This window comes from Gobius niger, assembly GCF_951799975.1.
Source record: "Gobius niger genome assembly, chromosome: 19".
Classification (NCBI taxonomy): Eukaryota; Metazoa; Chordata; class Actinopteri; order Gobiiformes; family Gobiidae; genus Gobius; species Gobius niger.
Genome location: NC_136870.1, coordinates 6533886 through 6546946, shown reverse-complemented (window position 1 = coordinate 6546946; position 13061 = coordinate 6533886). Strand labels below are relative to the sequence as shown.

The 13061-nt window shown below is 44.6% G+C and overlaps 6 protein-coding genes across 6 annotated transcripts; all 6 read right to left on the bottom strand.

The window, feature by feature from the left end:
- Positions 1-481: 481 nt before the first annotated feature.
- LOC306979187 (histone H2B-like) lies at positions 482-949 on the bottom strand. Its single transcript, XM_079578042.1, has one exon. The coding sequence runs from the start codon at positions 903-905 to the stop codon at positions 531-533; it is 375 nt and encodes a 124-aa protein (XP_079434168.1). The 5' UTR covers positions 906-949; the 3' UTR covers positions 482-530.
- On the bottom strand, positions 938-2433 carry LOC306979199 (histone H4). Its single transcript, XM_079578054.1, has 2 exons — positions 2047-2433; positions 938-1021 (listed from the first exon to the last, which is right to left on the bottom strand). The coding sequence occupies exon 1, from the start codon at positions 2412-2414 to the stop codon at positions 2103-2105; it is 312 nt and encodes a 103-aa protein (XP_079434180.1). The 5' UTR covers positions 2415-2433; the 3' UTR covers positions 938-1021; positions 2047-2102.
- Positions 2434-3901: 1468 nt separating this feature from the next.
- On the bottom strand, positions 3902-4534 carry LOC306979158 (histone H1-like; the record flags this gene model as incomplete). The annotated part of the gene is made up of 1 exon (XM_079578013.1): positions 3902-4534. The coding sequence occupies exon 1, from the start codon at positions 4511-4513 to the stop codon at positions 3902-3904; it is 612 nt and encodes a 203-aa protein (XP_079434139.1). The 5' UTR covers positions 4514-4534.
- Positions 4535-8413: 3879 nt separating this feature from the next.
- On the bottom strand, positions 8414-8824 carry LOC306979172 (histone H3.2; the record flags this gene model as incomplete). Its single annotated transcript, XM_079578027.1, has 1 exon — positions 8414-8824. The coding sequence occupies one exon, from the start codon at positions 8822-8824 to the stop codon at positions 8414-8416; it is 411 nt and encodes a 136-aa protein (XP_079434153.1).
- Positions 8825-9723: 899 nt separating this feature from the next.
- Positions 9724-10234, bottom strand: LOC306979178 (histone H2A; the record flags this gene model as incomplete). The annotated part of the gene is made up of 1 exon (XM_079578033.1): positions 9724-10234. The coding sequence occupies one exon, from the start codon at positions 10232-10234 to the stop codon at positions 9857-9859; it is 378 nt and encodes a 125-aa protein (XP_079434159.1). The 3' UTR covers positions 9724-9856.
- Positions 10235-11646: 1412 nt separating this feature from the next.
- On the bottom strand, positions 11647-12130 carry LOC306979188 (histone H2B 1/2). The gene has a single exon (XM_079578043.1). The coding sequence runs from the start codon at positions 12088-12090 to the stop codon at positions 11716-11718; it is 375 nt and encodes a 124-aa protein (XP_079434169.1). The 5' UTR covers positions 12091-12130; the 3' UTR covers positions 11647-11715.
- Between the last annotated feature and the right edge of the window lie 931 nt (positions 12131-13061).

The following is a 13061-nucleotide window of genomic DNA, read 5'->3' as shown; positions in this document are numbered from 1 at the left end:
CGCTGTTCTCTGCATGTGGAGCAGTCGGATGGGCTTCAGACTTTTTTTCTGCGCCCCCGTCGCGTCGGCTACTCTCGCCGATCATCCAGGCATCATTTGATATTTGTTTATATAATTTATGTTTAAATAAATATGGCTGATTAAATTTATAGGTGTTATGGTTATCTTGAGTGGTTCAGCTTCAGAATATTTGTCTTTAACTTCAAACAGTAGAAAATAGCACTTTTTTTTATATGATTTATGAAGGTCCATGTATAATGACTTAATAGATCTCCGTGGCATAATTACAATTACGAGTTATTGATCATAACAATATGCACTGTGGGTCGAGTTCCCAGAACAATCGCTTCCACTGCTGGAGTTTCATGAAACATCACCGCTCACCCGATTTGTTTTCATGGACGTGCGTCAAAAGGAGTTTACCTGAAATTCAGCACCATGGACAGAGACATTCTTACAAAGAAGCATAACTCGTTTAGTGAAGTGTGTGGCTCTTAAAAGAGCCGTTGTGTTGTTAGAGGACGGACAGTTTACTTGGAGCTGGTGTACTTGGTCACGGCCTTGGTGCCCTCGGACACGGCGTGCTTGGCCAGCTCTCCGGGCAGCAGGAGGCGCACGGCGGTCTGGATCTCCCTGGAGGTGATGGTGGAGCGCTTGTTGTAGTGCGCCAGGCGGGAGGCCTCTCCTCCGATGCGCTCAAAGATGTCGTTGACAAAGGAGTTCATGATGCTCATGGCCTTGGAGGAGATGCCGGTGTCGGGGTGGACCTGCTTCAGCACCTTGTACACGTAGATGGCGTAGCTCTCCCTCCTGGACTTTCTCCTCTTCTTGCCGCCTTTCCCGGCGGTCTTGGTGACGGCTTTCTTGGAGCCCTTCTTGGGCGCGGACTTGGCTGGTTCAGGCATGTTTCTCTGCTCAGGATCAGCGGAGTGACTGAAGGACAGAGAAGCAGCGGAGGCTTTTATGGTGGCCTCTGCAGACTGCGCTGTGCCGTGTCTGAGCTGTGGTTGGTGGAGCCGCTCTGGGTGGAGCGTGTGGAGGGAGAGACGGAGTGGGGGAGGGGAGAGACAGAAAGAAGAGAGAGAGAGAGAGAGAGAGAGAGAGGGGGGGGATGGGGTCTTTTCACAAAGAACACGGAGTTTTGGAGGGAAAAGAAGTTTGGCTTTTGCAAATGTCTAGAACCTGAGCATGAACGAAGAAAGAAATGCTAATCTGCGTTGATTGTAAACTTAAATAAGTGCACTTTAAGTCATAAGGCCTGTGGAAGCACATTTCACAATCACAGTTGAAAATGTAATACCATTTTATTTTAAAGAAACCACACTCTGTAGTAATGTGCCGCATTTTGTAATAATTGTGTTCAAATAATGAAACAAAATGCGTATTAACGCTTTATAACTGCACTATTAAACTTTCATCTGTTACTAATTTATAAGCAACTAAATAGCGATGACCTTTATCAATCACTGAACATTGTCACTTTCCTGTTTAGATCAGTGTTTCTCAAACTTTTTCAGCCCAAGGACCACTTTTACTTCTGTTTTTCTGAGGACCACCTAACAGAATCCCACTCCAACACGCCCCCAACAAACAACACAATAGGAAGGATGAGCTCAATTGATGTTTAATATGCAACTGTTTCAAGTCAAAAACAAATGATTCAAACACAAATGCTATGATCAGAAATTCTTATGTGACTTTCATTTAATTTGAAAAAGTAAATGTGAAATGAGCTGCAGCTTAATATGAACAAAACATGTGCTCTAAACAGCCAATAGCTTCAAACTGAGGTGGTGGGTGTAGGAAGTCCACGGTTGTAACCATGAGAACAATAAAATGCGGAAAATAATGCTGGGGGGGGAATTCCCTTAATGTCCAACATCACTGAAACTACTGGGATTTTCCTCAGTGTGATAAAACACCTTGGGCACAGCTCCTGAGTCAGTTAGAGAAATACACATGACTATATACACAAATACCGCAACAGGGAAGTGTTTTTAGGCATTACGAGACCTTCAGTGGGAAACGCTTTCCTAGAAGAGGCACCTTTATGAAGAAGTGGTGGCCCTTAAAAGGGCCGTTGTTTAAGTTCAGATGAAGAGTTAACCTCCGAAGCCGTACAGAGTGCGGCCCTGTCTCTTCAGGGCGTACACCACGTCCATGGCGGTCACGGTCTTCCTCTTGGCGTGCTCGGTGTACGTCACGGCGTCACGGATCACGTTCTCCAGGAAAACCTTGAGCACCCCGCGGGTTTCCTCGTAGATCAGACCGGAGATACGCTTGACTCCGCCGCGGCGAGCCAGACGGCGGATAGCGGGCTTGGTGATGCCCTGGATGTTGTCACGGAGCACTTTACGGTGACGCTTAGCGCCTCCTTTTCCCAGGCCTTTGCCTCCCTTGCCTCTTCCGGACATTTTGACTGTTCTGTGAGTTCAGGACAATGTGACCTGAGACTCCGCACACTCAGACTATATTCACCGACTGAGAACCAGAAGGAAAACATGCGCGCACCAGCGCCACCGACTGGACACACGAGGCAACTCAAGCTCTGTGTTTGTGCTCAGATAAAACGGAAGGAGAAACATCAGCAGCTCAGGAGTGTCATATGTTTCCATAGATCTGTAACATTTAGGTTTTGTTGTCAAGCGTCAAATCCATTTCCCAAAATGAGACAGATCCAACTCTTTGATGAAACTAAACACCACTATTTTATCTGATTGAACTGACTGATGGTTGTCTCTTCTTTGTTTTTCATTTTAGACACATTTATTATTGATTTGTTTACAAAACTTCCGTATTATTTTACATGATTTTACATTTTATTTACAGAATCAAAATAAATGGGCTCATTTGAAGTAAATGAATTCTGCACAGCCTTCAACAACAGGGCCCTCACGGACTTACAGCAAGTGGAAAACCAGGACAAAACTCAACTCGCAACAATATTTGAACACAATAAATAGATCTTTTGTTCGTCACCACTTTCATTTGCAACTTCTGTGATTAAGTTATGTCATTATGTCATTCAGCATGTTTTAATATCCGGGAAATGCACAACTGCATCAACTGACGGTCAATATAGTCTAAGTCAGTTGACTTGTCTTTCATATCACTGTATCCATATGTAATGATATTGTCAGCTTCATGTTTCTCCACCACATGTTCCTTTGGAGGAGAATTTTAATGAAATGAGACTCTCTCAAACTGTCAGTGGAAGTTCGGATATTCAGACTCAGAATCTTTTTATTGCCATGGTTTGAGAACAGGTCCGCAAACTAGGATTCTAGATACAATAATAATAATAATTAAAAAAAAATACATTAAAAAAAAGCTGTACAACTTTAAACTACAAGGCTATGGGGGCATAATAAATGGTAAAATATGATAAGACAACAAATGAAATAGAACAGCAGGATGCTATTTACAGATGTACAGGTGTATAAAGTGATACAAAGTAATATAGTGATATAAAGTGATAACCACACAGGGCAACAGGGCAGATTACACCCATGAGTCCGGCCTAAGTTATGGGTCTTGTTTTTTGTTGATGAGTCTGATGGCAGAGGGGAAAAACTGTGGCGGGATCTATGGGTGTTGATAGATTGTAGCCTCCTGCCTGAGGCAGACTTTTAGTCCCTTCTTTTTATTCCAGTCTCATTTAGTCAATAAATATATGTGGAGAGTTCAGCCATAGCTGTAGCCATCATTAAGTGTTATCCTATTTTTAGTCTGCAAAAATACTACTTCTTTGTGACGCAAGGACACTGGTGCGTAAAAGCGCAGACTGCGCGTAACGGTCATTTTACGCATCATCTTCATTGAGTTTGACTGAAGCTGCGTCTTTAGCGGAGTGTGTGGCCCTGAAAAGAGCCGTTGTTGGTTCGGGGAGAGAGTGAAGGAGTTACTTCTTGGCCGCGGCCTTCTTGGCTTTGGGCTTGGCGGTTTTCTTTGGGGCCGCTTTCTTGGCGGGGGCTTTCTTCGCCGCGGGGGCCTTCTTCGCAGGCTTCTTGGGGCTCTTGGCCGCTTTCTTCGGGCTCTTGGCTACTTTCTTGGCCGCGGGCTTGGCCGCCTTCTTCGGCGACTTCGTGGCCTTCTTGGGAGTGGTCGCTTTCTTGGCTTTCTTGGCGGCAGCGGGCTTCTTTGCTTTCTTAGCGGCCGCGGGCTTCTTGGCTTTAGGGGCGGCTTTCTTGGCCGCGGGCTTCTTGGCCTTCTTCGGCTCGGCCGCGGGCTTGTTCATCTTGTAGGAGCCCTTCTTCTGCACCAGAGTGCCCTTCTCCAGCAGCTTCTTAACGGCGAGTCTGACCCGGGCCTTGTTCTTCTCCCCATCGTATCCGGCCGCGGTCAGGCCCTTCTTGAGCGCGTGCAGGGACACGCCGCCGCGCTCCTTGGAAGCGGACACGACTTTGACGACGAGCGCGCTGACGCTGGGGCCGCTCGTCTTGGGTTTGGCGGCGGGCTTCTTCTTGGCGGCTTTGGCCGGAGCCGCGGCGGGAGCGGGAGCTTCTTCTGCCATAGTTTTCAAAACGTCACTCACAACAACAGTCTGAGAGAGTGGAGTTTCCCCGAGCACGAGGCGCACTTAAACACAGCGTGAGAGCCGTAGAGACTCAATGTAACCCGAGGCTGCTGAGCGCGTTTGGATCAGAGGCTGTTGTGCTTTCTGCGCGTCAGGAAAAGGCTCTAAAAGTGAAATAAACGCGCTGGTCAGGACAGAAAAGAGCAGGAGACGGAGCGGAGGTCGTTTCCCCTCGGACTGAAATCAAATACAACATCAATGTGAACGAGTCTTCACGTCTGGAACGATCCAAACCTTACACTGTGCGCATTCTGGAACAGACTAGTCCCACTAAACTCCTTTAAACATCATCCCAGAGCCGCTCAGGACTCAGGAAAGACACTTTTCCTGTTACAAACTGTCCTCTGCAGACACACAAAGTCAAAGTGTCTCTGTCAGGAGTGAGCTCTGCCTTTGGAAGCCACTTCAGCAGCAGCAGCAAACACACACGAGGTCACGGCCTGGAGCTCCTGCCACAACTGAGCAATGTTTCACAGCGTTTGCGTTCTTCCTTCTTTAGACTGATTTTACTGAATGCCACATGGACCAGGTCTATGTGATCTCTTCCCCTGGAAATATTTGATAAACATGACCCGATTTATGTGCCAGATCCGCGGTCAACAAGTTCAGATCCATTGAAAACAGTACAGTTGTCAACAGAACGTTTTAAGCGTTGGAAAAGCTATAACCTACATCTGAGACTTGTTTGGAAATGAACTTAAAAGAACGGCCTCTCAGTTTCAGCCTCCAATAGTTAAAGAGTTCATGGCACGGCTTTAAACAGGAATTTGCTTCTTTTAAAGTAACACAACAAACCAAAGACTGTTTTTATTTTATCCCCCACAGTATTGTGTGGAGTTATTTTGCTTATTTCAGATATTATGGGGGGGAAGAGCGATAAAATGGCACAAGGAGTTTGAGCTGAAGTCTTGTAAACGCTCAGCCCGTTCTTTCCCTGACAGACATTACAAATAGGGGAGACTGGGGCTGGTTGTCACACGGGTTGGGTGTCGCATTGCTTTTTACAGCCACACCAGGGGGCGTTGTGACTTGAGTCTATCCTCATTCTCCTGCTGTAATATGTTTTCATTCACGGGGCAATTTTTTTTTATATATGATGAGAGGGTTTGTCAAATGTTTAAACTAAAAACATTTCATCTTGACCAAAAAAAACTGAGCATTGCTTTGAATTGAACAATAATGGAGACTTCCAGCTAAGTCAAACCTTTCGGCAGACGGTCAGCTGGGGTTGGTTGTCACGCAAGAATCTTAATAGTTTGTGCCTCTCATATTCATCTAATCATTAGCGCTATTAGAGCACATCACTTACTGCATCAGGCACTTGGTAAATATTTAAAAACTTTTTTTAGAGATAGACTATATCAGCACCATGGACAGAGGACACATGGACACGCCAGACTAATCTCCTCTGTTTATTGTAAAGTGTTTATTCGGAAGAGAAAGAAGTGTGTATGACTGGCCAGGCTAAAAACGTCTAGTGTCATAGCATAATGCAAGTTTGTACAGTAGCTTAATTATTATTAATGATTATATAAATTATAATATAATTATAAATAGTTATTATTATTCTGTTTATGTTAATCTAAAGTTGTTGAGCTTAATTTCCTCTAATTTGCTCTGGTCTTAAATTATAGTGCAAATGTATAATCAAATAAAAAAAAGTGTAGAAACAATGTAAAAAGTGGAAAAAAGATCAGTCAGCTGTCCAAATGTTTAGTGTCCAAGTCCTAATGTTTTAGTGTGAACTCCAGTATTTTTACCTTTTACAATCTCCATTAGTTTATGATGAAAAATATATTTGTTAAGTGTGATGTCACGACTTCCGCTTCCGGGTCCTGGCAGACCGGCAAAGATGTGAGAAAAAAACAATAAATATTTCTGAAACTCAACAGAGAGTTACTGAACATACTTATTTATCAGGCCCATTAGCCAAAAATGCTGAACCTACGGCTAAAAAGACATATTTACTAAAGTGACTACTTCCAGGGTTAGTGTAGCTGCTGCAGCGTTAGCATTTGTCTCCGCTAACCCAGATGTAGCGATTTTGGAAAATATTACTTTTATAGCAGAAGGTACAGCGTATTTGGCTAATGGGCCTGATAAATGAGCTCCTTTTCCCCAGATGTGACGCCAGCTGATTTGTGTGGAAAGTGGGGATTTTGATGTCATCAAATAAAAATGCTCATTTATCATTGACTAGCGCTTAGCTAAGCTAATCACTTAAATGTGTTTGCATGATGTTGATGTCAGGCATTTCACTTGCAATTTTGTTACTACAAGGATGGCGACAGCTAACACTAAACTAAAAGACATACTAGTGTATAACAAAAAAGCTCACAAAAGCCGTGAGGAAAACTTCTTTAGTGAGGCTTCTAAATAGGCCACTGGAAAACTCTTTTAGACGTGTTCCTCAAAGTTCCTCTGGCCTTATGGATTAGATCTGCTATTATTCTCCTGATCGCATTTTTCTGTAGACTGTACAAAGAATAAATTAGCCTAAGGTGAATGTGCAGGAAGCAGTATGAAGAGCCTTTTCATTGAGTAAGTCTTAAGATCTTATTTTGAAAGCAGATATATTTCTGTTGGTTTGGTTGTATGTAACATGAATAACCGAGACCGTCAGTGCAAGGAGGTCCTTCATCCCCACTGCTGTTAGACTGTACAACACTACTGTAAAGTAACTCATGTGCAATAACTTCTGCAAAACTACGTCCGATAATCTGGGACACTTTATCAACCTATGTTGCACTATGACTGTGATGAAACTGCTCGGATAAAACCAACAGACTATTCAAATCTAAGAGAAATGATCCCAGTGGACTCTCTAATGTTAGGACCCTTAAATCTTATCCTCGCAAGGATGAAAGACTTCCCTTACTTGAAAAGTGCAAGAAAGAGGGATTATTCCCCAACAAAGTAGGTCTTCAGGCAGCTTTTCTGAAATAACTTTAAATTTAAGAGGTAGTCTCTCTACAATGAGCACTGGGCAACAGAAATTGTCTTTTCAAGGGAACTTGAACTCGTGTTTAGCTGTTTCCACAACCAGCCTTATTGGTTACAAGCCTTTGCTAAAAGAGGCACAACAGTTAGTTTGTGACAATCAGTCATCTCAGCAATGCCAACTTCTGCTCTCAGATCGAATCCTCAATAAGGACCGGTTGTACTCCTGCAGCTGGCCACCACAAAGTCAGCTAAAATGTACAAAGAGGGTAGAAAATTGCACCAAAAAAACCCCTGAAAAGTGCTTAGTAGAGTGCTCAAGTAGAAAATTCCACCCAAGATACCTTTCGAAAGAGGAACCACCTGTAAGTCCTCCTATTCTTAGCATATTCATCAGTTCTCCAAGAAGTGCTTACATATTCATTGCTCAGCCGGTACTAACCGGTTTACAGAAAGCATGTCTGACACGTGGAATTGAAAGTTAAAACTGAGGTTGTAACCCTCCACATCAGCACAAGCCCACAAACCCACTTCCTCTTTTGATAAGCTACAAATGCAATACTTCACTTTCACAAGGTCATAAGTTCAACAATAAAAGCTTATGGTCATGAACTTTATTCATATTACGAAATAATTATCTCTATAAAATCATATCATTGACTTTTGAAGTTTAGAAAACATCACATAAATCAATTGATATACCATATCAAACCTTGAAAGGGTTTTGGCTCTGCAACTTTCCAAAGTTGGTCCAAACCCAGCTCATTTTACTCCGTGTTCTCAGGACAAACGCATGCTTTGTGTGTACGGGTTGATTCAAACTGAAACTGAAGCGGCTCTTTAGTGAAGTGGTGGCTCTTAAAAGAGCCGTTTTTTCCTCAAAGGAGCCGGTTGTGTCTAAGCTCTCTCTCCGCGGATGCGCCGGGCCAGCTGGATGTCTTTGGGCATGATGGTGACTCTCTTGGCGTGGATGGCGCACAGGTTGGTGTCCTCGAACAGACCCACCAGGTAAGCCTCGCTGGCCTCCTGCAGAGCCATGACGGCGGAGCTCTGGAAGCGCAGGTCGGTCTTGAAGTCCTGGGCGATCTCTCGGACCAGGCGCTGGAAGGGCAGCTTGCGGATCAGCAGCTCGGTGGATTTCTGGTAGCGGCGGATCTCCCTCAGAGCCACGGTGCCGGGCCTGTAACGATGAGGCTTCTTCACTCCTCCCGTGGCCGGGGCGCTCTTACGGGCGGCCTTAGTGGCCAGCTGCTTCCTGGGGGCTTTGCCTCCGGTGGATTTACGCGCGGTTTGCTTGGTTCTGGCCATGTTTGTTTGCTCCTGACTGTGACAGAGAAGAGAACTGCAGACTAGCCGAGAGGAGCTGCTTTTATACTGTGAGCTCCTCCCTCTGAGCACACGCTCACTTTCTATTGGTCACTTTCAAATAGTGCCCACGTGGAGGCGGGTCTTCCTAAGCAGTGTTGGGAATAATGCTTTGGGAGTGTATTTAGTTCCAGAATACTTGCCTTAAAATGTATTTTGTAACACATTCCGTTACTTTGTCTAATCAGAGTATAGTATTTTGAATACTACGTTCATGTTTATTTGCATTATATTTATGTATAATGTGAAAGTAATAGTTATTAATTAGGAACTGAAAACCTCTCTTGGCTAAAGCGCAGCAGATCATGTGACGCACACGTGCATTGTTTGTATGAACTGTGGCATAAAGCGTTTCACATCTTCTTCATTTTAGAGGGAAAAGAGGTCATTATTTTAGGAAAACAAATACAGATTTTAGGAAAGTGAATTTATTCCAAATCCTCTCAAATGAAAGCGTAACTACCAGAAAACAGTCGTTTACCCTGAGCACCCGACACTGTTCCTCAATAATTATGATTCAGATTTTACTTATTCATTGAACATTGACATTTTCCTGACAGAGGGAAAAACATATGACGTACATAGAGTCTGAAATGGGCAGTGTCTTTTGCAAAACAAAACAATGTTTTACTTTGTCACAAAAAAGAAAAGTCCTTCATATTCATTCTTTTGCCTCCAGTCTCAACATAAGCCATGTTTTTATGATTGACTAATTTATATAATAAACATAATACTTTGTGATGAGTGCCTCGAGCCGGGATGAAGCCGCAGCTGCTGCTCTAACGGACTGTGGAAGTAGTTTGGATTTGGATTCATGCCTTTTAATACTATAAACGAACCGTGGCCGATGCGTAAATGCGCATTACGCACAGCCTGGATTAACCAACACATGACCCTCAGTGACTGAAGCGGCTCTTTCTGAGGCTGTGGGTGGCTCTTAAAAGAGCCGTTGTTGTAGTCAGTGTCTCGGACACTTTACTTGGCCTTCTCGGTCTTCTTGGGCAGCAGCACGGCCTGGATGTTGGGCAGCACTCCTCCCTGAGCGATGGTCACTCCTCCCAGCAGTTTGTTGAGCTCCTCGTCGTTGCGCACGGCCAGCTGCAGGTGGCGGGGGATGATACGGGTCTTCTTGTTGTCACGAGCTGCGTTTCCCGCCAGCTCCAGGATCTCAGCGGTCAGATACTCCAGCACGGCCGCCAGGTACACGGGGGCTCCGGCGCCCACACGCTGAGCGTAGTTTCCTTTGCGGAGCAGCCTGTGCACACGGCCCACGGGGAACTGCAGCCCGGCCCTGGAGGAGCGGGACTTGGCCTTAGCGCGGGCCTTTCCGCCGGTTTTGCCTCTGCCGCTCATGTTTAAGTTACTTACTGTGGAATAAAACTCACAGAGAGAATGAGCTGAGACCGAGGCGCTGCGCCTTTTATCTGCGCGAGCGCGGACCTTTGAGCACCGCACCAATCAGCGGCCAGGCTCAGTCTGAGCCCCGCCCTCTTCTCTCTGATCCAAATGTTGGGACTTTTATTTATGTAGCGATAGATTTTTTTATTATTATTATTAAAAAGTTTGAGTGAACTCTCGGGCGCAAGTGCCCCCTCTTATTATAGCAGCCTGTACCCTTATGCAGTGAGCCTTTTGTACGCCCTTCCCCCTCTCTGCCCTCCTCCATGGACAGTAAAGCCTCCCCACTCTGCAATAACAGTGAACTGGACTTTGAATTGCTGCATTCATTATATCTATATTCAGTTCTGACGCTTTGATGCCCTTTTGATCTGTTTTGTGATGAGTCTTTGCCAAGAAAGACTGTTCCTGTTTTTGAGCTGTAAACAACCATGTACTTTTGACCTGCCTTGATTACACAGTGGGTGTTTTTTAATGGGATCCGTCTGGCAGGTCGGGGGAGACATGGTAGAAAGAAAAGTGAATTATCAGAGCTGGTAGGTTTACCTTGACTGAGACTTAATAAGCACCGTAACAAATCGTAGGCTATTTATTCATCATAACCAGCATTTAAACTAGTACATTTTGCAATTGCGATGACTGGAATTATAGGCTACTAATGCAGAAATTGCAAAACATTGTGAATGTGTAAGTGTCATAAAAATCCCTGTTTAGATGTATCATGCTGCATTTATTGTGAAAATCCCAATTTAGTTGCATAGCAGTGCTTTATATGCGAAACCCCCTATTAAGTTGCATTATACTGCTTTATGTGCGAAAATCGCTATTAAGTTACATTATACAGTATAATACAACTTAATAGGGATGTTTGCATGTAAAGCAGTATTATACTGCTTTACATGCGATTAAGTTGCATAAACACTTTAAAATGCATAAACTTTTTATATTCCATAAACATGTCAAACTGTTGAAATGGCCTAATTGCTTAATAGGCAGAAGCTGCACAAACGGTTGAAAGGCCTGGAGTCTCCCCATTGGCTGGATTCCTCCATACACACCAATGCAAAAATGTCAAACTCCCATTTAAAAAAAAAACTGGAAATCTGCAGAAGGAAATTGCAGAAAAGCATGGATTTGTGGAAGCACCATAAGTCAATGGGAAAAAATGCTGATTGCTCTTTTGTTGCTTTATTTAACATCATTGCATTTCACAGCATTTATTGCCATGTGTTCATTATTACATGTGGAGGTAAAATCCAGCACCATGGACAGGGACGTTCTGTTCACTTAATTACACAGGACAGAACGGCTGGTTATTATAGAGTAATCAAAGATCTTGTAAAGACATTTCTCGAACATTCAATCAAGAAGCACAGCTCATTTAGTGAAGTGTGTGGCTCTTAAAAGAGCCGTTGTGTTGTTAGAGGACGGACAGTTTACTTGGAGCTGGTGTACTTGGTCACGGCCTTGGTGCCCTCGGACACGGCGTGCTTGGCCAGCTCTCCGGGCAGCAGGAGGCGCACGGCGGTCTGGATCTCCCTGGAGGTGATGGTGGAGCGCTTGTTGTAGTGCGCCAGGCGGGAGGCCTCTCCTCCGATGCGCTCAAAGATGTCGTTGACAAAGGAGTTCATGATGCTCATGGCCTTGGAGGAGATGCCGGTGTCGGGGTGGACCTGCTTCAGCACCTTGTACACGTAGATGGCGTAGCTCTCCCTCCTGGTCTTTCTCCTCTTCTTGCCGCCTTTCCCGGCGGTCTTGGTGACGGCTTTCTTGGAGCCCTTCTTGGGCGCGGACTTGGCTGGTTCAGGCATGTTTCTCTGCTCAGGATCAGCGGAGTGACTGAAGGACAGAGGCGCAGCGGAGGCTTTTATGGTGGCCTCTGCAGACTGCGCTGTGCCGTGTCTGAGCTGTGGTTGGTGGAGCCGCTCTGGGTGGAGCGTGTGGAGGAGAGACGGAGTGGGGGAGGGGAGAGACAGAAAGAGAGAGGGGGGATGGGAGTCTTTTTCACTGTCAATGCAAATCTGAAAAATATGGTTATTTTCGTAAATCGCCTTTAACTGTCGTTTTATTTAAAGCTACATGGTGTAAAATCTTATCCAAAAGAAATAAAATTGAAATACAATGCAGACTGATGGCAACAGTATACTCCAAAATGTTGCACGGTGTCTCTTTAAGTTGCTTAAAATAAATCATGTTCTAAGTCACCAGACCTCCTCTGGCACCAGCAGCGAAATCAACAGCAAGTATTTTGGAAAAGTGTGTGATAATTGCATTTAATAAAGTTTGATGTTTTAACCATGGGGGGCGATGACCTGGATAAACAGCCTGACTTCCATCAGTCTACCCCAGGGGTAGGGTGTCTTACCAGCACTGAGTATCACCTGAATGAATAATGACAACAGAGTGGTGCTCGTAAAGTGCAATGCAAGTGTCTGTTATTTAGTGTTAAAGGTATTGTTCAATACCATGATGGTGAAAGTATGAGCTTGAAGGACAGCATAGACTAGACAGCATCGTTTCTGCTGCTGATTTGAGAAATGGCATAACTGAACTGTAGTGATCTTGCACTGGGACGACTTCACTGGTCCAGGGACGAGAGCATGTTGATCGTCTTCCAATTCTGGTCCCAGGACAGAATGTGGTGAAGCTGTGGTCAATCCCTAAAATTCACGATGGGACGGCAGTGACAGAAAGCTAATACTTTCAATACAGCCAGAGTCTGGACATATGCAATCATTGTTCTTGAAAATTAAAAAAAAAGAGCACAGGTTGTCTATTTACA